At 37.9% G+C, this 23,561-nt stretch overlaps 1 protein-coding gene across 1 annotated transcript in view; it reads right to left on the reverse strand.

Moving 5' to 3' along the window:
• Positions 1 to 392: 392 nt before the first annotated feature.
• The window catches only part of LOC139736312 (glucose-6-phosphate exchanger SLC37A2-like), a gene marked incomplete at its 5' end in the record, with an annotated part of 29,032 nt that continues 5,863 nt past the window's right edge, over positions 393 to 23,561 (reverse strand). Inside the window, 12 exons of the mRNA XM_071647039.1 lie at positions 393 to 492; positions 5,188 to 5,285; positions 5,913 to 6,101; positions 7,295 to 7,368; positions 10,413 to 10,461; positions 12,247 to 12,395; positions 13,578 to 13,668; positions 14,384 to 14,476; positions 15,551 to 15,603; positions 16,236 to 16,402; positions 17,287 to 17,499; positions 21,017 to 21,095. Coding sequence (XP_071503140.1) covers positions 393 to 492; positions 5,188 to 5,285; positions 5,913 to 6,101; positions 7,295 to 7,368; positions 10,413 to 10,461; positions 12,247 to 12,395; positions 13,578 to 13,668; positions 14,384 to 14,476; positions 15,551 to 15,603; positions 16,236 to 16,402; positions 17,287 to 17,499; positions 21,017 to 21,095 — 1,355 coding nt within the window. The remainder of the gene's footprint in view (positions 493 to 5,187; positions 5,286 to 5,912; positions 6,102 to 7,294; positions 7,369 to 10,412; positions 10,462 to 12,246; positions 12,396 to 13,577; positions 13,669 to 14,383; positions 14,477 to 15,550; positions 15,604 to 16,235; positions 16,403 to 17,286; positions 17,500 to 21,016; positions 21,096 to 23,561) is intronic.

The raw sequence follows: 23,561 nt of genomic DNA on the forward strand, positions 1-23,561 counted from the left end.
AACATGGCGGCCAATGCACTGTAGCGAATGGGATAGCCTTTCCTTTGACATGCCATGGTGGCTTCACTTTTGGAGTAAGACAGTTGGGATTTGGCCAGGACATCACTTAACCCATTATTTGACCATCAATCCAAAAAAGTCATTTTCACCAAAATTTCAGATACAAGGTCTTGTCACCCCAGCGACGATATATATACATTTACACGAAAATATTCTACTGTTCTATTATAATGTTAGATCACCAACATATATACAAACCCAGGAGCCACAGAAGAACAAGTTAACAGCTGTTATTACACGAACGACAGCAGAACAGAGGACAATGCTGTGTTAACTTTGGACATTCACACATGGACACAAACTTACAAGTTGGCTCCTTGGCAGCAGCCTCATCAGAAGCTGCCCGTTTCGGGGTCAGAGTATGGACTCGTGGCAGGCTGTGTCCCTGTTACAGGAGGAAATGTGGAGTAAGATAGGGGCGGAGCCTTCCGTCTTTGGGTTAGAAGAGTTAGGTGATAGAAAGTGGTGGAAAAGAAACAAAAGAAAACAGAAGGAAACAAATATGATACATGGATGCACTGTTAAAAGAGAAAGCACTGTCTAATTAGAGGGAGGTAAATGTCAAGAATAAAGGTAAACATAACTGAACATGTGCTAGAGGTAAAGACTGCATTAAAGCATGACAGCCCTGTGGTTACTCATATAGATGGTGTTATCAGAAGGAACATAATTCTTTGAAAGTCAAACAAAATCTGCTGATGATATTAAAGGAGAGGAAGAGAACACAGAAAGACAAGATAGGGAATAAAATACGAGGAAACAAATTTGGAGGAAAAGATGCTGGATGAGGAGGGAAGTCATCTCACACGGAATAGATTCCACACAATGAAATGATGATAAAAGGAATTGATGTCAAATATTTCTCAACTAATATAAAGAAAAAGAAAACAATGGCAGTTGAACGTGCCAAGTGCTAAAAGAAAAAGTTAAGCACACAATGCATATCACATGATTTCTTTTTTTTTTTGTAGTAACAGCATAAAACACCAAAGAAAAATTATAAGAAGCAAAGTAGAAAACAAGATAAACACAGAGATAGAATCATAATGGGACAGAGTAACAAATTATATGTGCATGGGTAAAACACAGGTTACCCAAACACGATCATATTCAATTTTTATTAAGCATTGTCAAATTCTCTAATGTAATCCTTCAGTTGGTGGAAAAGAAATGCATGCAGACACACATAAACAAACACACACAGAGAAAAACACACTACTGACACACCACTCATTCAAAATCATATTATGTGTATAAACATGACATGCACAAAGTCTACAAATTTTGAAGACAAATAACACTGCCTGGGCAGAGATGACTACCACTAGGCAGAGCATTGTGGGATAGTGAAAAGGAGTCTAGCTTCCCATGTTTCTAATACTGGTACATGTAGTTACACCCATATCTTCAAATATATGGTAGAATTTTGCATGATGGCCCACAATGGGTCCTATTTGGCCATTGCATTTAATGGAGCTGTGAAGTTAGACCACATTTATTAATCCCTTACACATTGATACACTTCACAGACACTTGCTACAGTGGCAATGTAATCATAATTTAGCATTATTTAACCTGTTGAGGATGGTTTGATTTTGCTACAACACGCATTTCCCATAGACACCTGCCCAAGTATACTCGGGACTCGTCCTCAACGGGTTAAAGTTGATAACCTCTGCACAATTCTCCATAGTACATACCCCTTGACACAGGTAACTACAAAACAATCCAAAAGTAATGCCATATACTGTATAAGTTGTTAGTTTCTTGTACAGACATTTTCCCACATGAGGAGATCACAGACATTTTCGTGTGAAGTTGAAACAAAAACAAAAGCCTCTAAAACCAATACCATTACCACAGCAGCATGCAACATAACCAAACTATTGCTCTTCTACAGAATTCAGTCACAATATTTATATGTTGGACATGTGACTTGGTCTGTCACTGAAATGCTTCTAGTTATAAATGCAAGTTTACTACAAGAAGATTGAGGACACCTGAAAATTAGATAACTTAAGGTATATATGGAAAAACAAATTGGCCAATAATGACTTGATTTTCATGCTCACAAATAAACAGAATCTGCATACAGAGCAAAACAAAATTACCTGATTTTAGAATATGCTGAAAAAGCATCAAATGTAGCATAGGGGATCAAAGGATTCCAAGGAAAAATAACTAGGCTCCAATGAAACAGGTAAAAAAGGCTAACACATCTAAAAAAAACTAACTTGTCATGTTATAAGCTGAAAAGTTGATTTTATCTGCTAACTACTTTTTGATGAGATAAAAATATGTTTTCCCTCATGAGCATCAGTAGGGCAAGAAAATGTGCAAGAAATGTTCAGCAACACTTTTTTTTTTTCTTGCCAGTTGAACCTGTGCCAAAATGAACGGTGAAATCAACAAGAAGTTGAAATAGTGTTCATAGTGGTAGTAATCACAGATATTAAGTGATAAGAAAAGTTGAGGTAAATACAGCCAATATAGAAGTGGTAGTCAGAGATATGGTGGTGGTAGTGCCAGCAGTTCTGGTACAAATGACTTGTATAATCTATCAATTTGTAGAATACCTAAAGTAATCTATCAATACCTATCGTATGTGTTCCTTTGGGGAGACAGGAAGAAAGTTTAATTGAAGATAAAGGCATTCAAAAATACATGAAACAGAAAGAATCAGAATCAGAAATATTGCCAAGTTTATCTACATGTGGTTGCTTCACATAAATAAACTTTAAGAAATAAAAATTAAATAAAGGCTGCGAGGAGATTTGGTGAGACAGTGCACACGAATAGCCAGGTGTAGAAATGCCACAGAATTAAGAGTAATTTTTGCTGGTTTATCGTAAATTGTGATTATTTGCATGTACATGTAAGAGTGAGAGGATGGCAATGATGTGGCTAAGTTCTTCCTACTACGACATATATGTTTTGCTTATTCCTTAAGGGGAGGAACCACCGTCATTATGGGGGACACTTCCCTTCGTAGTTTTCTTTTATGGCCATGGCACGGAGCTCTCCGCTTTAATAATAATTGCATAGGATTGGTGGGAATAGATTCTCCCATGAATAAATGTACCAAGTTGGTATATATTTCTATTACATGCAGAGGGAAATACTTATTCCAAATCCTATCAAATGATCAGAAATGCCTCAAATAAATTGCACACCATTATACTGCTGTTTCCACTGTTCTGTCAGTATTGGGGCCATTTTCTATATCAATCTTGAAGTAATTTTACATAGGATCATTTTGTTTGATGTTTTCTCCTTCAACTTAAAGATATCTGTAAATTAACAGTAACTGATGGGGAAATATCAAACATTTTATAGGTAGCATGACAGCTAAACCTTGAAAAATAAAGGAGGTCAGCTCTTTCTATTCTCAACCCACTAAATGTTATCAACTTCCTTTTCCTTTCACACAGAATACCGATGAATAAAAATGTATTTAGTGAGATAAAGGAATATGCCATACATTGCTTCCATCTATCAGAAGTATACACCAGTTGAAACCCAAGAGAACAATAAGCATATCAGTACAAGGAAAGGAACAACCTTTTCCTTCTGAGTGTTTTAGTTGTTACTATAATAATGATGGAGATGGTAGTTGTTACAAAAGCTGTATTTCCTTTATGATGCATGATACAGAGGAAGGTCAAAGATTGAATTTCCATGGGCCAAGTCAGACTGCATGTTATTTCTGATAATGACAGGTAGAGGTATATTTAATTTCATCTTCTTCTTTTTTCTCTCCCAAATCAGAAAGGAAAAACCATTGCAGGTCTTGTGAAAAGAATAATAGGGCATGGTATGCTTGCAGCATTCAAACTAAAAATTGCAAAACAGTCACACCACACTTTGACAGTGCACGCTAATATACAAGGTAATACGATCTCGAAAAGTCAATGTGAGCAAAATAGACCCCAAATATCATAGGTTGATATCAAACTAGGTTTCACAATGACATTACCCGGTTTCCTGCAGGAATACTGTGCACCTTCAAGAGGGGAATTTTGATTCCGGGGAAAAGTGACAAACAAACAAGAAGATAAGAAAAAAAAATATCTTTATATGTGATGGTGTGACAAATAAATTCATGCCATACATACGATGTGTACACACATACATACACACAGACACACATGCATGTAATACATACATACATCCATACAACCATTAGCTGTTTTTACCATGTCATACAAAGCAGATATCTCCATACAAACATACAGGACACACTTCACTGCCTCCTGCTCACCAAAAAAAAAACCCCAAAAAACAAACAAAAAATGAGACACAGCCAAGTTTAAGCCCTATGCAAACATAAATGGGACAATGATAATATGGCATGAGTCTAGGTCGGCTGAATAGTGAATGTGCCATGTACAGCATCTTGCATAATTCAATTGGCAATCGAAGGGTAACCTTGAGAGTGGTTATATTCCATAATAAAAAAATAAAAAATAAAAAATAAAACACAATTGCCATCCCATTTCCATGAGCAAGTTTAGCAGTTTCCATCCTTGGAGATAATGCAGAAATGTACTAATAAATTTCAATATTTCCCTCTCTTTTTCTTAGTGCTCTTCCATTTCACCATCAAATTACAAATCTAAACAAGAATAGGAACCTAATTTCCCCCCCCCCCCCCCCGAGTCATCACCCACACCAAAAAACCAAAAAAAGAAACAAAACAAAAACAAAAGCAAAAAAACAAACAAAACAACAATGATATCTCAAATAAAATCACACACACTCACACATTACACCTGCAGATACAAACTACTGTGACTGCATTGTCCTGATTAATGGAAAAAAAAAAGAAGTTTTACAGCTTCTCCCCAATAGTGAAATATCATTTGAGCACTTCATTTCTCAGAACAAGTTAACATAGCTGGAGTGGTGCACAAGAATGAGTTAGCACACAGTTACTCTCTATAAAATATTAGCCTCTTCATGAATTGAAAACCAAATTGAAAAAGAAAGAAACTGTGCATATGATCCATGCCATTTTATAGTTTGAACTCCAGAGTTAATCTCACCAAAACTGAGGGGGAAGGGTATCAGAGAGTAAGAAAGACAAAAACCGGCCTGAGCTGAGGTTTGTCTTTCCTAGATACGTACCCTTCTTGATCGGAGGGACAACTATTCAGGGGTGAGTAGGCGGGGTCTCTCCTGGTACACAGCTTCCTGACTTCTTTGTAAACTTGCCGCACCATCATCTGTGAGTGAGAGTGGCAGAGATTCAGAGGATGAAAGAGATAAAAATGTTCAGAATATTTTAAAAACCCACACAATTTTCATGGTTGACTAAAGACAAGAAGAACTTTGACTCTACCATTAAAAAAGAAAGGGAAAAAAGTCTCTATGTGTGGAATGTCAGCCAAGACCTGCAATGTACTCCAGTAGTGACAATCTTCATGTGGTTTATTTTTCCAGCAAGGTCATATTGTTATCATTATATACTTTTCATGACATGTTCCATGTTTTGCCCATCAGTATATCAGTCATGCTGAAATGTTTGCAAGCAACAAATTTCACATATTTTGAAAAATTCAAAACACAGTACTTCTTTCACATCATGCAAAAAGCTGGGAAAATGTCACATTTTGAAATATACAGGGATGATATTGAGGTTGTTGAAATAAATGGAAATCAAAATTTTCGAGTGATTTTGATACACTGTACATGGAAAAAATGCAAATTGTGTATAGAACTCTACTTGAGAAAATAGTCAGAAATCAGATTTAAATCTACAGAATATCATGCCTGAATATATTGTATTTCACGTCAACAGCGTTTCAGGTGCACAACCTCAACAGGAGTACTAGACATGTGACCAAACTTACCAGTGCACCCAATATCTCTGCTGCAGCCAGCATCAGGAAGACCTTATACCAACCAGTGGCATCATTGTTGGGGTTGAGAATACCAGTGAGAAGGGGACCCACTGCTGCCCCTATTGTCCCAGTACCATCTATGATGGCTGATACTGTGGCCAGGGCCTTGGCATTGCCCTTTATTGATGGATGTGTGCCCTGTTCACATGTGAAAAGAAAAAAGAAAATAAATATCGACACTGATTATTCATACCATATTAATGAGATTCAGTTCTTAGAAGTGCATAAATCAATAAAACAGTTTCTATGCATGTATATAACAAATAAAAATCATGCAAAAATTTCAGTATTCATATAGAAGTAAATATCTATCTCAGAACTACAATAGTTTTGTAGGTTTTCAATAGTAACTGCTACGTGTTGGGAAAAGAAATATCAACTGTACACTCTGAAAATGCATTTTTGTTATGAAGTGAGAATATTTTAGTCATGATAAAAAGAGAAAAATTAGATACCGGGTACGATTACTACATATGCGCTCTGGTGATGCCTACTGCACAGTAATTTCGCATTATCAGAAGGGAAGTACACGAGTGAGTCGCAAAAATTTGACTATGTGTGTTGCGCATGGGTGTGTGAGATTTGATTTGACTGGATTTGATTTCTGATTTTTTTTTTCAGACATAAATGAGCTACAAAGTAAATTGAACAAACTAACTGAGCACAGTATAATTTGAATCTGACAGTTTAGATAAATGATAAACTCAAACATTCAACATTTTTTCTAACAAAATGCAAAATGAAAACAAGCGGGCATTATTTTATGCATATACATTTATGCAAACATACGATCCCCTGTATCTGTCATTTAAAAGACAAATTAAGCAATTTTGGATATAACAGAAATACAGGAGACCATCATAAGCAAATGCTTGACGAGGACAATGGCCTCAGAAATGATTGTCTAAACAGTACAACATACTAAGAATATAATATTCAAGTCACCACTCACTGAGATCAACTCATTCTTTTGCAAGTGGCATATGGTCAGCATGCAGACACAACCACTAGTGACTGATAGTGTACACTTTTATGTGATCCATTGAATTGAAAATTGATATGTACATTTGTATTCTAAAACAAAAGAAAGGACACTTGATAATGCCGCATTCACCTTTATAGAATAAAGTATTTTTCTTACAAAACTGGACACACAACTGAATGCTTCCTCGCTGTTTTGAAGGATATTTAATTGTTTGCTTCAGTCAATGGTGATCAATGCATTTCAACTTAAAATATACAAATGCTCTGTTTATCACGGTTACGTAGTTTCTACCATAATCAATGTTATTAGTCTAATACCTCTGAATCATTGTAAAAATTGGTCTTACCAAATCTGCGGACACTGCTGTCGTTATGAGTGCATATGGGCCATTCACAAAGAATCCAGTGATGGCCATTAATGCTGCAGAGAGAGAGAGAGAGAGAGAGAGAGAGAGAGAGAGAGAAAAAAGAAAATGACAAAACCAAAAAGAAACTGTAAAGAACAAAGTTACATATGTAATCATTTGTACATTCTTCTTCAAACAGAATTTTCAAAGCCCAAGCAAATTTCAGACAAATGAAGAATGGTCTTTCAGGAAGAAAAAGTATAACAAATATTTCTATGTAGGTGACAGCCACTGCACTAACTACAAGCATATCAGAATGATCAGGTGAACGTTTTTCTGTCCAACCAAATTAACAAAAGTCATTCAAGCAGCATCCCCTTACATGTAAATGACCTCTTTCTGCTTGACTATATTGATTTAAAGTGCTCGCTAATCTAAATATTAATCCACTTTTATTTTTGTAATTGTCCAATGTAGTTCAGATATCATTGCACAAACTGTCTTATTACCCACGCCGATGAAAATCGGCAGGGGGTTATGTAAAGGGTTCCGTATGTTTGTTTGTTTGTTTGTTTGTTTGTTTGTTTGTTTGTTTGTTTGTTTGTGTACAAGATAACAAGAGAACGGGTAAACGGATTTGCACGAAATGTTATGGGGATGTTTGGATAATGGCAGGAAAGAATCGATTAGATTTTGGTGATAATCGGTTGACCCTTGCAAATTCTGTGTGACCTTGAAGTTTTGACCCCATGGTATAGTGACCATTCCGAAAATTTCCCGTTTCTCACTTTGCGATTTTCCGCTACCATACGAAAACATAAACTCCCCAACGATCCGACTTCGCTGCTCAAATGTTCGTAAGAATTCCGAAATTTACGTTTAGGCCTATTTGAGGGACTATGTCCTTCTAGATTTATGAAAGTTCGTTCTCCGTCATCACAAACTGGCCCGTATTTTGATGATTTTTCAAATTAACATTGATTGTTTTTTTCGTTGGAGGAGCATTTTGCTCGGTCGCAGTCACACTGCACGATATGCGTGCTCAATGTCAATGCCTGTGCAAGGCCGCTGAAAATGCATCGCGCTCTACACTGTTGGTGCAAAATTGCACCGGGGACGTTGCGGCGCTCGAATACTGGTGCAGTAGACATTTGCATTCAACCCTTGCATTGAATAATTCCCGTAGACACTAATCATAGGGGTAATTGCCTAGGGGGTACGTAAATTTTGTTTTTCTTTTGCGCTTTTGTGGATACCATCAAAGATCGTACACTCATACAACCTTTGATATCATCACACTCTCGGCTTGCTATATTCAAAATATCCCGCAAGAAAACGGCGTATTTCTCGATTTTTAGCGCTTTTTCCGCGACCCGTCGCGTAGACAATACTCTTAAAACTGGACTTAATTCGCGCGCGCTTGGAAAAGTTCCGATTCTGCACTTTTGACGGTGGAATTTGGGATTTTCGATGGATTTTTGGAGGAGACTTAAGGACTTTCCTGTACGTGAATGAGTGTTGATACCGTATGTGTAATGATGTGATTTGCGTGTGATGTGACTGTAGAACCAAAGATCGTACACAACAGTGTACGATCTTTGGTAGAACTCACTGGCTGGTGATAAAGCACACTGGCAATTAAGTGGCCGAATTCTGGTAGATGACCGAATGCACATTATGTTTACCCCGACTTTGTACTTAGGCGTGGGTCTGCCGCCTTTGACGGCCCCTCTCTAGTTTTTTATTAGTCAACAAAGCTTCTTCCTTTCCCTATAGTTCGTTTTCTGTCGTGACCATTGTCAAACATGCCAGCCGTCAAATTTGGATATTGATTACCACAGTGGGCCAGATGTGGATCAAAAAAACCTAACCCTCTGTGTGCTGTGAGTGCTGATTGACAAAGAAAACCCCATAGCACTGTACACACTGGTCATAGTCCATGGTACAGAAAGGGGTAAGTGAGTGCACCAGGGCCCTGTTTTATGAAGAGTTAAAATTGATTATGAAGATGATTTCTATCATACGTCTACGGCAGTCTGTGTGTTAAGGAAATTTAAAATTGATTATATCTTTTGATAAAATAGGGCCCAGGTTTCTTGCAAGGCACTCAAACACCTTCCATTGTATTTTTCAAGTACTACAGGTAATGCTACGGTGCTCATGCATGAAACATAGATTTAATAGGAGGCTGCCAGTACACAATAGGAGCCGACTCCAGCACGACTGCAAGGTTCAGCGAGAGATTTTGAAAGAAATGAAATTGGGACACTGAGGCATTATGATTCTGTCATGTGCATGATACACGTCCTCAATTGAGCAGGCTCTGTAAACAGTGAATACAGTACTCTGTTTTGTCATGGTTCTATCACATTCCTTGCTCTGCACGTATGAGGTGTAGAGTGCCTTCAGTACATATGTGACCGTGCACCACAAAACGAACAAAAAGTCGCACCCCTTGATTTTAAGTGAGGACACCAAAAAGGTGAAATGGGTCAATCAAGTCAATCTTGAGTTTTTCATATTTTCTGAAAGAGCTATCCTTCTTTGACATTATTTGTAAGCTTGAGATCATAACATGAATGGGAATGTGTGTTTCAGCAGTTTTTCTACAACCCATTTTGGGGGGAGAATAGAATGATCAGATATGTCTCGGAGTCCCTTTTTCATTTCTTGAAATCCTTTACACACTCTTCACTTTCATGTCCAATAACTTTTGACAGAGTAACTCTACTGCTTTGTAAGTTGGCATTAATCACGGACAGAATGTGTTGATATAACATATTCAAATTCAGCTTAATCTGATAATCCCTTCATTGTTGTTGCTCCAGTGGTCTACTTCCTGTGTTTTGTCCCTTTCATTGCACTGCTAGCACGTCTTGGTAAAGATTAAGTGCTTGAATAGACCGTGTACTTCAGAGCCTCTTTTCTCAGTTCACACTTTCCAGAGTGTGTGCTTTCTTTCCAATATTTAGATAGGTTAGGGGTGTCCATTTGATTTGAGTTATACATCATTTTAAAGCTTAGAGTCTGCTCTGTAAGAATCTGCTCTCAACTAAAAATCCATATCTGGCGACTTTTTGTTTGTTTTGCGGTGCAGGGTCACATATTATGTACTTACTTATGCTGACTGTGAAGCTGATGTAACCGTACGCGTTGTATACATAAACCTGCAGAAGAGAACATACAGAGGTCTATGAGACAGGCAAGCAACCAGCATCTTTTTCTCTGACCATAAATATGACTCCTAACATCTTCCACCTGTCAAATATCAGACTAAATAACTGTGAATCAATTTGAAGAGTACTTCCAAGCTCATGATGTTCCATGTAGGGGAACTGAAAATGGATTGAATGCATTGCACAAGAAGTAGGCACCTGCAATATCCCTAAAGGTCACAGTAGGACAGCTCACTTGTTGTCATGTCTACTCCTACATCCATAAACACTACCAACATCTGCTCTTAAATTGACCACATGAGATACAGTCGGTTATTTCAGTGACCTTATTTCTTGTTTTCAAGATATAACTAGAAATATCACTTAAGGTCTTGCACATCTACAACCAAAGGCACACATCTGTCCCAAGTTTCGTGGAAATTGGGCAAAAACTGAGGAAGTAGTTTGCAACACAAAATTTTTCATCATTTTGGCTCATAATATGTGAGCTGTTACCATGGCAACATACTTTTTGTCACTGTCAAGAAATGTGTCATGCTGACCTATATCCTAAGACAAACATTCAATATGAATTCCATGAGAATTGGAAGAACACTGATGAAGCAGTTTTGCCATGAAGCATTTTGCCCTATATTTTACCAATAACATGCCGTTACCATGGCAACGCACTTTTTGCCACCGCGGAAATATGTGTCTTGCACATTAACATATTCAGACGAACATCTGTACCTAATTTCATAAAAATTGATCAAAAACTGTGGGAGGAGTTCGCGACGCAAGATTTGTACCCATTTTTGCCCATAATATGCCGTTACCATGGCAACGTACTTTTGGGTACTGTCAAAAAATACGTCTTGCACATCTACAACCCAAGGCACACATCTGTGCCAAGTTTTATGGGAATCGGTCGAAAACTGAGGAAGTAGTTCGCGACGCAAGATTTGCAACGGACCGACCGCCCGACCGCCCGACCGACCGTCCGCTGATTCCTATATACCCCCTTCAAACTTCGTTTGGCGGGGGTATAAAAATCTAATTCTATAGTTGCTATTATAAATTTCACATGTTGTTTCAGGTTCAAAAGCTTATCTTAACAAACAAGGTGCAGTTTTATGAATTCAGCTTGTTCCTGTGTTTGGCAAAGAGAGCTGTAAGAGTCAAAAGTTGCCATCACAACTGAACAGCGCCCCCAGTGGCATTTATCATACAGCTGATTGCCACACCCTGAATGGGATTCTCAGAAACTGGTTAACACTGAATGAGGGAGCATGTAATGCTTTGTGTTGAAGTAGCATTCAAATGCTATTTCATATTTGCATTGTGGATGCGGCGAGTATCAACATTATGCTGCAACCACCACTTGAAAGTATCACAGCCCTGAAACAAACTAAAGCTGGGAGGTCTGGTTACATCATGGACATAAAACAATCATACAAAAACCACCAATATTTCTCGTTAATATACACATTTCTTATACTTCGCTGAGTTTATTTACATGAATAGATTTAAAAACAGCTTTTCTACAAACAAATCATATCAAAAAGATATGTAAAGATGGTCTCTTTTATCAAAAATCATGCCGTTGGTTATATCATGAAAGGGAATATGTCATTCACGACATATTGAAGTCAATATCAGAAAATTTGCACAGAGTTCTTCCTAGACTAGAAGGGAAGAACAAGAACTTTTCTTTTGCATAAGAACAGCTAACAAGACAATGCCTTTGTCTGGTCCTTGTGGCATTCTGTAAGTGGTTTTCAGAAGTGCAGTATTCACCAGCGGGGCAGCAAGGAGCAAGCTGACAAATGAAATAGTCCCACTGCAGTCGGCTATATCAGACAGGAACCCCGCCAGTATTCCCCCCAGGATGCCACCAGCATCGAAGAGAGTAGAAAGGTCAGCGGCCTTTTCGTCACTCACGTGGGCTGCAGAAGAAGGCAATCAATGCGGATGTGTTAACCACCAATCAATGACATACATGCAGATCTCATTTTTTGTGACAAAGCATTTGAGAAGTAAAGATGAATCTGCCCACTCTTTTGATTCATTCTGCAAAATATTGAGCAACCTTGTGTTCTTTAGCTCTTTGGGCAGGTATTGACTTGTGTCCTTGCCTAAGCACATAATTACATTTCTTCACTAATTCTATTTGCTATTGTGTGAAATTCCACTCATCTAACCAAATGCATTTGCAATTGAGAAAACTGCTCTCAATTCATACACTACATATATGTTTTCCTATTTTTTTTTTCTTGTATTCGGATTACACTAAAACATGAGGAATCTGTCCCAATTTCACTGGAAATTGCAGCTATTGATTGAATTGGAGTAAAGTTGGCATTTGGATTAGAATGATTTAGGTAACAAATCATGTGTGTTGTGATTGTGCATATATGTGTGTTTTGTCATTCTTGTTGGTTTTGTTGTTCCAGTCTCATGCCGTAGAATTTTTTTTTAGGAGTTATGTAGTTAAAAGCGATATGACATGACATTTTCCAAATATGTCACTCCATTGTACAAATTGTTTGCTCTCTGTGCAAAGAGGATTACAGTCTTCTATTTATCTTTTATTTCTTCCCTGCAGTAAGGGCAACCCTTGAGTGAATAACTTGTCTTGCATGGCTGCTAATCACTCTTGCTTGACCAAAGCTTGCTTTGTCATACATTTTCATCCATTCAAATGTTACTATAAAAGTACGTGTTACAGCCCCTTTTGTGGTTTATTGAAGGCATTCATAACAAATACACATAGAAAAGACAGTTGCACAGAATGTGTGTAGGCATGGGACACAGACACAACACACAAAAGGAAGGGTTACTTGCTTTCTCCACTATAAGTAAAGTACATTTGTAATAACGGAAAATTTGTTGCACTACAACACAACACCAAAGATAATATTCCACAATATGCATCACTCCCTTTTCGCTTTGTCTCATCAACGTTCAAGGCTCATTAGCTTTTTCTTACAAGTCAGAAGAGACGCATGTAACTACACAGAATATATCTACTTCAAATGCTTGTGTCTCCTTGTGAGGGGGGTGTAGATTGTGTTTGCTGCCCCCCCCCCCACCCATTTCTAAAGAATGGATTGGAAACTAATACTTACATGTAGAGTGAATATAAGCTGGCAGCCAGTAGAGGAACGTGTAGCTCACAAGTTTAGCGAAGAAGAGACAGAGGGAGAACTCAATGACACCCTAAACAATGAAACAAAAAGAGAAGAAAACAAATTTGTGTTGAATACAAACTAGTCAGCACTTTGCGAACGCATGCGCATGGTGTACTCTGCACACTCAGATACAATGCATATAAATTAATACATGTTAAATAAAAACACTCTAAAAATGTTAAGCAAGTTCTTCCAGACATGGTGATGGATAAATTTCAAGAGCTATTTGAGCATTTGATAATGTAATCACAAACAGACTGAATCATTGCATGTATACATGTGTATGGGACATCAGAAAGTATTTACCCATGATGAGGGCAGCATTCTCATATATTCCACGAAACAAGACCTTCCATTACGTGTGTATTCTAATTTTTGCCTACATATTAGGTAATGAATTCGTCTATCATGAATTTCATCCAGCCTTTCAGCGTCCAGCAATAAAAATCATATGACAATGGATGTTTGCTCCAAGTAATCAAAGCACACATTGTAATATGCATGCGAAGTAGTGCCATTTGAGTCATCCAGTCAGTCTGCACATTGCACACACTATTCCACTAGGACATTTTGAGTTAATGTGCAATTTTGTGGCTGACAGTTGAGGTTTGCATTGCAAAGCTCTCTCTCTTCCAACATGATGATTGGTACAACCACCACCACCACAACAACAACAACAGATGAAGAATTAAAATCATAGCTTCTCATTAAAAAGAATACAAGATTATCATTCATTTACTTACTGGTATCCTTAATGCTCCCCAAATACTGATGGCTTGCAATTTGTCAGGATCTGTGCCGTCTCGCCTGGATTCTCCTCTATTACCAGATACATCCTGAAAATATGGCAATTAGAAAATATTACATTATGGATCAGAAGGTTAGGCCAAGGGGAAGGGAAGGTGCATGGATCAATGGTAGGCAGTATGTAACCAAAGCATAGGCTTCTCAGGTTAGACAAACTATTTAACTAAGTAAATTGAGGGCATTCAATGGCTATAGCTGATGCCCTCTCTGGTTCCATAAACATAGTTGCACTTCCCAACCTATCTGTCTAGAATGGTTGCCCATAGGTCATAATGCTTTCAAAGCCTGTGTCGTTCTTCGATACACAAACATAAATGGCCCGTACTTCTCTCTCTTTTTGCAGTTCCTTGTTTTGTCTCCCAGAGTGTAAGGAAATTAGCAGATACAAATTTTGTAGTTCAGGATGCCACAGCCAGGTTTGACAAATAGTACAACAGACTCTGGGAAAAATATATCACGATTGCGTCCCTTACTTTATGGAAATATACACATTTTGTGTGAATGAACAGAAATGTAACCCTAAACTCATTCAATCTACTTGACTCCTTGCTTTTACTTTGGATTAATCATTATTTCTATAATCGTATTTGCAAATCTAAAGCCATGCCTGACAAATTTCATGGGCAACCAATGTTGAGAAGGAAAAGCTAAAGTTGAACTAGCTTGAGTGTAGATACTTAAGCATGTCACATCCCACATGCCTTACAATACTATCAGCCTGAGCACATTGTCGTAACGTTTGGCATGATTTGTTTCTGTATCACTTACTGTGTGTTATTCCCCCATTGGAACATCCACTGAAGAGCCTTTCTAAACCCATGGGCACTGATTTGCGGAGACTTTACTGTCGATGAATAGAGATTACCTAATTCCCTTTGTCCCTCTTGCCTTTAACCACAGCCTCACTGACTGACTGAGGCTATTTTACCCCCTACTAGGCTGGCTGACTTTACAAAAAGTTTCAAAGAGTGGAGGAACTATGCCTAAACACCCATGAAAAGGCATGGCAAGTACAAAATACGACAAAAACATTTGGCATCTCTGCATAGGATACTATAAGAGGCCTGACAGGCTTTGGATATCTGTCAGCACTGTACACTTACATCTGTAGGAGAGCCTGCTTGAGCTGGTGCCTTGCAGCCAATGTCAGTGGGATCTGAAAGAAGTGGACAGGAGATTCATACATGTATGAAGAGATGATACATCACTGTCTCTACCAGCCATCTCATATGTAAATAATTACCAACACAGACCATTGTGGCAATTTGGGCATTTTCCAAACTATACTTGCCTCTCTCACTCACAAACAAAAAAAAATACAAAAATACAATATAAAACAAAAATGCATAAAAATATTAAACAAACAACAACACAATAAAAATCACTGAATTAGCCGGTCAGACAATAGTGAACAACTTGTTAAAATATTGCCTACCACTTACTTTCTCTCGAGTAGAATGGTACCCCGTCTCCCCCCCCCCCCCCCCACACACACACACACCCATCCCCTACCCCTTTCCTACCAGACATGTTGAGTCATGTACATCACACTTCATATAGGCTGTCCAATTGCAGCTGCTTGTAAAATTGGCCAAACTTGACGCAAGGTCATACTTATGATGCGTCAACTGTCCATAAACAGCATTTGGCGAAAAGAAAACAATATCTCCCTTAACATAGAGAATGAAAAAGAAAATTAATAGATCAAACTCCTTCTTTAATCTATTAGTATAAATCAAGATAACATAAAAAATAGCTCTCTGAATCAATGCATATTGATGAACTCACAGACGACGAGGAAGAGAAAGACGATGACCCCCATCCCTGCGATGATGAAGCCGGGTACCACAAAGGACCAGCCCCAAGCCCGGTCCACAAAGGCCCCGGCAACCAGCGAACCCAAGATGTTACCCAGACTTGTGTGGGTGTTCCAGACACCCATGACCAGGCCTCTCCTGTAGGGGGTGATACATGATTTCTAGTCCTGATGATCGTGATTAAGATAATGATGTTCACAGTTTGGCATCATCAGTATTGTTGTAATTCAACAACTTCTACTACCGTAAAAGTGGATATTTTCAGGCGACTAATTTTTCGCACTTTGCCAGGTAAGAAGAGTTTCGCGTGTTTTTAATTCCACGGCCACGCACAGGAACATATGGCAAGCAAAAATATTTGTATGCTTTTATTTTCGCGCTAGTTTCTGGTTGCACGAAATGCGCGAAAATTTCAACACCGCCAAATTTCCACTTTTACAGTATTCATAATAAAGGTTATGATAACACTGCCAATGATTATTCTACTTCTACTAAGACTACTATGCTATATGTATGATTATGACTATGACTACCACATCACTACTACTACTACTACTACTACATGTGCTACTAATATAAGTAGTAGTAGCAGTACTCCTACTACTACTATCACTACTTTTACTACTACTTGAGCGATGTACTATTATCACTATTTATAGTAGCAGCATTACTACTGCTATCATTACTCCTACAATTCATCGTCATCATAATTCTCAACATAGCCAGTGCCACAATAAAATCGCAAAAATGTGCAAATGGCAATACTAATGACAGGAAAAGCAGTTTATATCAACATGAACCAGGGGCGGATCCAGGAAATCCATAAAAGGGAGGCGCCTTTGCAAAATTAAAGGGGGCGCACACACCCCCATTTTTCTTTTTATTTCTTTTGTTTTGATAAATACAAAGAGGTGGTAGCGCCCAGTGCGCCCCCCCCCCCCCCCCTGGATCCGCCACTGCATGAACAGTAATGTCATGATCAATGCCACAGGAAATGAACATCATAACTCTCGGAGCCTCACCTGCCCTTGCCGAACCAGTTAGCCACCACAGCCACCAGGATAGGCCAGCCCGTGGCCTGAAACATGCCCCCAATGATCTGCATGAAGATGAAGTAGTAGAAGGAGTGGATGTGCAGGAAGTATGCCATGCCAAACATGGCCGTCCAGAAGCCAGACATCACCATGCCAAACGACAAGAAGTAGCGCAGGTCCATGCGCTCACCGATGTGACCACTAGAAAAAGAACGAGAAAGGGAAAACAAATGTTTAAAGAGACATTCCAGACGATTTTCATAATTTCACATCATGTAGTTCATAAATCGACAACTCCATGTACAGATTTGTGGAATTTATTTAGGTTCTTGAGCTGAGAAAAAACACTTTGAAAAACCTTAAACAAATTACACTGACCAAGGATGATGACATAGGAGGTTCACATATTTCAGAAATGTAGCAGTGTAATTCCATTGCAATACCGCTTGCTTGCGAGTTCACCTGTGTATAATCTATGTATGCCTTCTTCTTTTGTTCTGCTTCCTTGAGCCCCAACTCATGCATTCTTATGGTGACTCTGCCATGTCATCATCCTTGTTCATTGCAATTTGTCTTAAGTTTTGAAAATATTCTTATTCTTCATCCCAATTATCTCAAATTCTCAAACTCTGTCCTTAGTATAACTAATTTATAGTTGTTCAAATGTAAAAATCTGAAAATCATCCGGAGGTCTCCTTTAACACAAAGATGAAAGACTTGACACAAGACTACAACTGCACAAACAATCAAAGCCTAATACTGTATGCCAACTCCCTATCTCTTCATAGATAGTGACTTCCACAAATCAACAAAAAAGATGGACAAATGCTAGGTTTGAAACATGCAAGCAACACTCTTACAAGGATGCCAGTCAAAATCAAAGAGATAGGGGACCCAAAATGCATAGACCTACAATGTACATGAAGCTACAAACTTTGTACTCAAAAGGGCCTGGACTCTGACACTACCAGGACCTGAATTCAGGATTTTGCTTGAAAACTGGCATCCCTGATGTCATACTTGCAGGACTACTACATGTACACTGTACATGTATCTAAAAAACAAAACAAAACAAAACAAAAACAAAAATCACAAAGACCCCCCAAAATGATTCATTCCTGGTCCATAACAAAACGCAATGCATTCTGAGAGTTACTACAACTATATGTACATTGTACACAAATTGAATTGATAATACATTGCACACGCAAGATAACATTATTCACCTGTCAGTGACAATCAAAGACTATCTGTAGAAAGAAATGTGGGGCAAAGTCATGTACACAATAAGAACACTACGGACTACTGCAGTAACCAACTATCAATTTACAAAAAACAATTACGGTACCACGTAATTACTTTCAACAGCAAAAACAAATGTTTGATTTTTTTTAGCTATTCCAACAATGTTTGTTACACCTGTTACATTAACGTTGTGTGATGTAAAGCACTGTGATACAACTTGATGCTGATATGACTGTGATTTGTGTATTGTACGATGTACATGTATTTACGGTAGCTGAAGAAACCACTGTATGGCACTACATCTGGAGACAACCATACAGTTCACTTCTTATCACCAACCTTGCTCAATCTGTCAATGACAGCACCTTTCATTTTACTGACTTTTCGCAAATGAAACTTCTCTTTTGTGTGTGCATGGGCATTCTCTATTAATACTGGATGGTGCCAAGCAAGCATAATTGAGCACAGCAATCATCATAATCACTGGATTGGAAAAAGGCCAATCATATTTTTTCATTTTTTCACACTACAAACCTATTCAAAGTAAGGCACAACATATGGAAAATAACAATGCACTGCATCGGAATATTGCATTTATCATTATATTCATCAGTGCTGCACTATTCAGCCCCGGTAAGTTTTGTATAGAATACTACCAGTATTTGTGAGAAAAGGTTTGATTTAAAACAAAAGGCACATCTGTATGAAAGCAACAGGTTGATTTTACCCAAAGATGCTTAACTGGAAAGGGAGGAAAGTGCACGCTAATCCTGTACAAAACAAACGGACGGCGCGCAGTCTTCAAGCGTATTACGCACATCACCTGAGACCACTCAAAGACGCTTGATAAACAGCAACAACTTCAAAGACAGCGCTTCTCAGGTGATGTGTGTCTTTGTCTGAGATGCGCTGTCTTTGAAGTTATTGTTAATCAAGTGTCTTTGATTGTTTTTATAACATGTTCATGCCAAATTTTTACCTCCATCAAATAATCATTATTACCTTAAAATCTCGTTCTTCAAAATAATCCCCTTAATCGAAAAAAAAAAAAGCTACGAATATGATTTTTAAATCTTTTTAAGATAATAAAAATACCACTACCTTTGGAAATGAATGATGTTTCTAGGACCTACTGAGTTTGTACTTAGCTCTCTTTTGTATTGTCATGTAGGGTAGCCATTTTGTGTCCATTTTTATCGTGTGCCTTCCTATCTTGTTATCTCTAACCATCTTTGGTTTTACCCTAGCCCAGGATTTGTGTTTGCATGGGTCAGATGGAAAATATGATTTTTTTTTTTCTTTCCTTTTCTTCTGGGGGAAAGGGGGGAATATTCATAACCAACAAAAGTAGAATAGCAGGTCAGATTCGAGACCATGATTTATTTCCCCCTATTGTTGTGCGGACTTAACAGGCAATACTTGCTTACAAGTATTGCCTTCCACTGTACAGTGCACTGCCTATTTAAAGGTCTACAATCCCCAGAGTTGCATTGAAGGCATATGACATGCAAATATGGTTGAAGTTTCACCACCATCTGTGGTATACCAGGTACATTGTGTCAATGACTGAAGGAACGTGACACTGCCCCGCCCACACCCCTCTTCATACCACCTACACAAGTGATAATCCGCCACTCTCTGAACAGGCAGTGCTATAATTGTATGACTCAAAACAACACTCTAATCTTGCTCTATGAAAACGAAAAGAAGTTAAGGGTGCACTTTGTTTGGATACATGTACAATTGTAGTAACTGTGATAACAGACAAGTGGGGCTTTTTCACTGTAATGACTTGTGTACCCTGATACCGTATCTTATAAATACAGAAGTGCATCCAGACTCACTGTACAGTGTATGTGGATATGTATTTTGCTGCTGCTATTTATTTATGCTGCAATCAAAGCTCTAACCATGCACTGTAGCGGGCGCAACAAGAAAATGTTTGATATTTGACATTTCATGTTTGCACAGTTCTGGTGATCAGAGTTCATTCTGCTCTCTATCTGTGGAGTTCCTTTTTCTCAGAGTGCAACAGAGTATTACCAAAATCCAATGCTTGTCTGGTTTTCACACACGAGGAGTAAATCACATACCCACTCCTCAGTCCCCCCCCCCCCCTTTTGAATTACCACAGTACCAGGTAATGTGCATCGGTGTGTATACTGTAGTTGGACCCACATAGAATGTCTGATTAGTTTGAAGTTTTAAACTTTTATGATTAGCTCATAGTTTAGCCCATGTAGACTTACTCAAAAGTTAGAAAGTCAGTGATTAGAACCACAAGAGTTCGAAGGGTTAAATGCTCTATCCACAAGTCGCGAAGGGTCCCCAATCGTAGCTCAGCACTGGTCGGACACAATAGTCAACAGACTCTTGTTTGCTGGACTGTACTCTGCTTATTGACGTCAGCTTGAAGATGCCGTAGAGTTACTGTTTCAAAAAGGCAACTTGACTCTTATGGCAGAATACTAACCTTGCATACATTCCAACTGCATAGGCAAACAGGTAAGCGTAATCCAGACTACCCAGCAACACGTTGGCATTATCACCATCTGTCAATCAATCAAACAAACATAAAATAACACACGAATATAGTTAAAATATACTCTTTACTGTACATTTACTGCATGTAAAGCATCATATTTCAAAATCTATATTCCAAGAGACTCCAATACCAAGCATCTCTTTAACCTGGAGATTTTCCCGTCCGGGACCCCTTGTAACTGGAAACTGAAATCGAGTGAACATACAACGTATGTGGGCAATTCCACGGTACGTAGGACACAGATGCCGAAAATTCAAAATGATATTTGTTTCAAACACCATACATTTTCAGACAATACTTGAGTTGAAGTTTTAAGAATCATTATGTTTTTCAATAAAAGCGGCCATTTTGATTTTCAAAATGGCTACCAAAATATGCCTATAACTCAATGGTGAGAAAGAGTGTATTGTCACATAATTTACCCTCTGTATATCCACTTTACTAGTACTCTAAATAACAATCTTTTATATGTATGCAGTTACCCGACATGTCTTTTACCACATGATAGAAAGAAAAAGCTGGTTGCTTTAAAGAATTTTATAAAAACTTTTAATTAGTTTGACAATGATGGATGTAACGTCAGTTACCAAAAACAAGGAATTTTTAACTTTATTCATCAAAGAAAGTGAGCTGTATGATGTAACTTAGGATTTCTAATGTATGCCCATATGCCTTCCTTTCAATACCAGAAAATAAGGATACTTGGCATACTGGAAAGTCAAATGAACACATCAAAATGTGTAACGTCAGTTACCGAAACGTCATATACCAGTATGTAACGTCAGTTACCATGACAGTAATCATAGCTTAGGCAAATTTTTTAGACTTTAGGCCATTCAATACACCTGGGAAGTCAAAGGTTATCAACAAAGAGCAGCAATCCCTTTGATAGGGAATGATGTCATCACCATGGTACACTGTATGTCCATGGATACATTTTTTGTGGTTCATTTTATCTTATTTATTTATTTATATTTTTTTTTGGTGGAGGGGGATTGAGCTTTTGATTTTCGGTTCAGCACAAGTTTAAGGTTAAATCATCTGGAAGTTTAGGTTTACCACATGCAATATATAATGTACTCAAATTACTATACAGTACATTCACAGTCCTACGGGATGATAAAGCTACCAAATTTGTCGGCCTAATCAATGATGTGGTTACATGGTAACCACCTTTTTCTAAAAGCTTGTGTACAGCTGTATACCAACAGTTTCATAATCTTTAGAATGACTACTTTTGCTAGCATTTTTCTTTTTTTCTGGAAGCTTAGTGAAGTTTCTACCTCAAGGCAAATACAGGAAGAGATATATTTCTTCGCTTGCACTTAAATGTTTGGTTTAGTTCATATGGCGCTTCTTGAAATGGTACATAAGCAGGCCTGACATAAGGCATGTACTGTCATTACTGTTTGAAACTAACACTGATGTTGCTCAACGTTTAACAATAATGTTGCTCAAAGTGAGAGGTGATTTTAGGGTAAAATAAAAGACTGTTCATATTTGTTGATTACTTTATTTCATTCATGCAGGGACATTTTTGTAATACATGATAATTATGAACAGGAAGATTCGTTTATATTGATCTTAGAATTCTTTCATTGCAAAGTCCTATTTCTTGGTATCTGGGATGTATTTGCAAGCCTTGATATACCAGTGAAAAGGAAAAGAAAAACAATTACATTCCTTCAAGCAAGGAATAAACAAATGCCCCTTTGACCAAAAAAAGCATGCTTCTTCTTCACAGAAAAAAATATTACAAATGTAACACTATTCATTCAAATCATTATTGATAATGGAGATCATTTTGTTATTTGTGGCCCTAACAATGCCTTGAGGGAGAAGGAGTAAAATAAAGAAAAGAAGAAAGAATATATCACAGTGGATTTCACATGAATGTTTTTATTTGTATGTGTTTTTTCCCCATGACCTGAAAGATATGTTGTTGTTTTTTTTTTCACACACAAAAATATCTGTGTTTTGTGTAGTACTGCAGGGCATTATGGGTGGGGTACTCTAGATAGAAACTTTCCTGTTCATTAAAAAAAACATTAAAAAAAACCCCTTAGTTATGTCAATGTTAATACTTGGAACTGCTGAATCTAAATGGCTCTGTGTAATCATAACTGTTGAATAAGCATTCAATCTTAAGACAAATGTCAAGAAATATCCTCTGGTGCATTTACATGATTTTTGCTCAACTGTGCTATGGCATGGGGGGGGGGGGGGGGAGCTTGCCCTCTAAGGGCCCCATCCCATTTGTGTCTTTAGATTTTGTTTTAATTTGTTGCTAAGTAAGTGCCTGGGATTGTTACTGGTATACTGCAGCAGTATAATAACCTGTTAAATAAGTTAGTTCTTTGTAAACCCCATAGCAAAAGTATGTGTAACGTCAGTTACGTAACGTCACTTACTGACATGTTTCCCTTTAAGTTTTCATTAAACACAAAGAAAATGGACTAATGTTTCATTTCAT

The sequence above is a fragment of the Diadema antillarum genome, unplaced genomic scaffold (genome assembly GCF_040938485.1).
Source record: "Diadema antillarum isolate AM-2024a unplaced genomic scaffold, OU_Dant_1.0 seq00000636_RagTag, whole genome shotgun sequence".
Lineage (NCBI taxonomy): Eukaryota > Metazoa > Echinodermata > Echinoidea > Diadematoida > Diadematidae > Diadema > Diadema antillarum.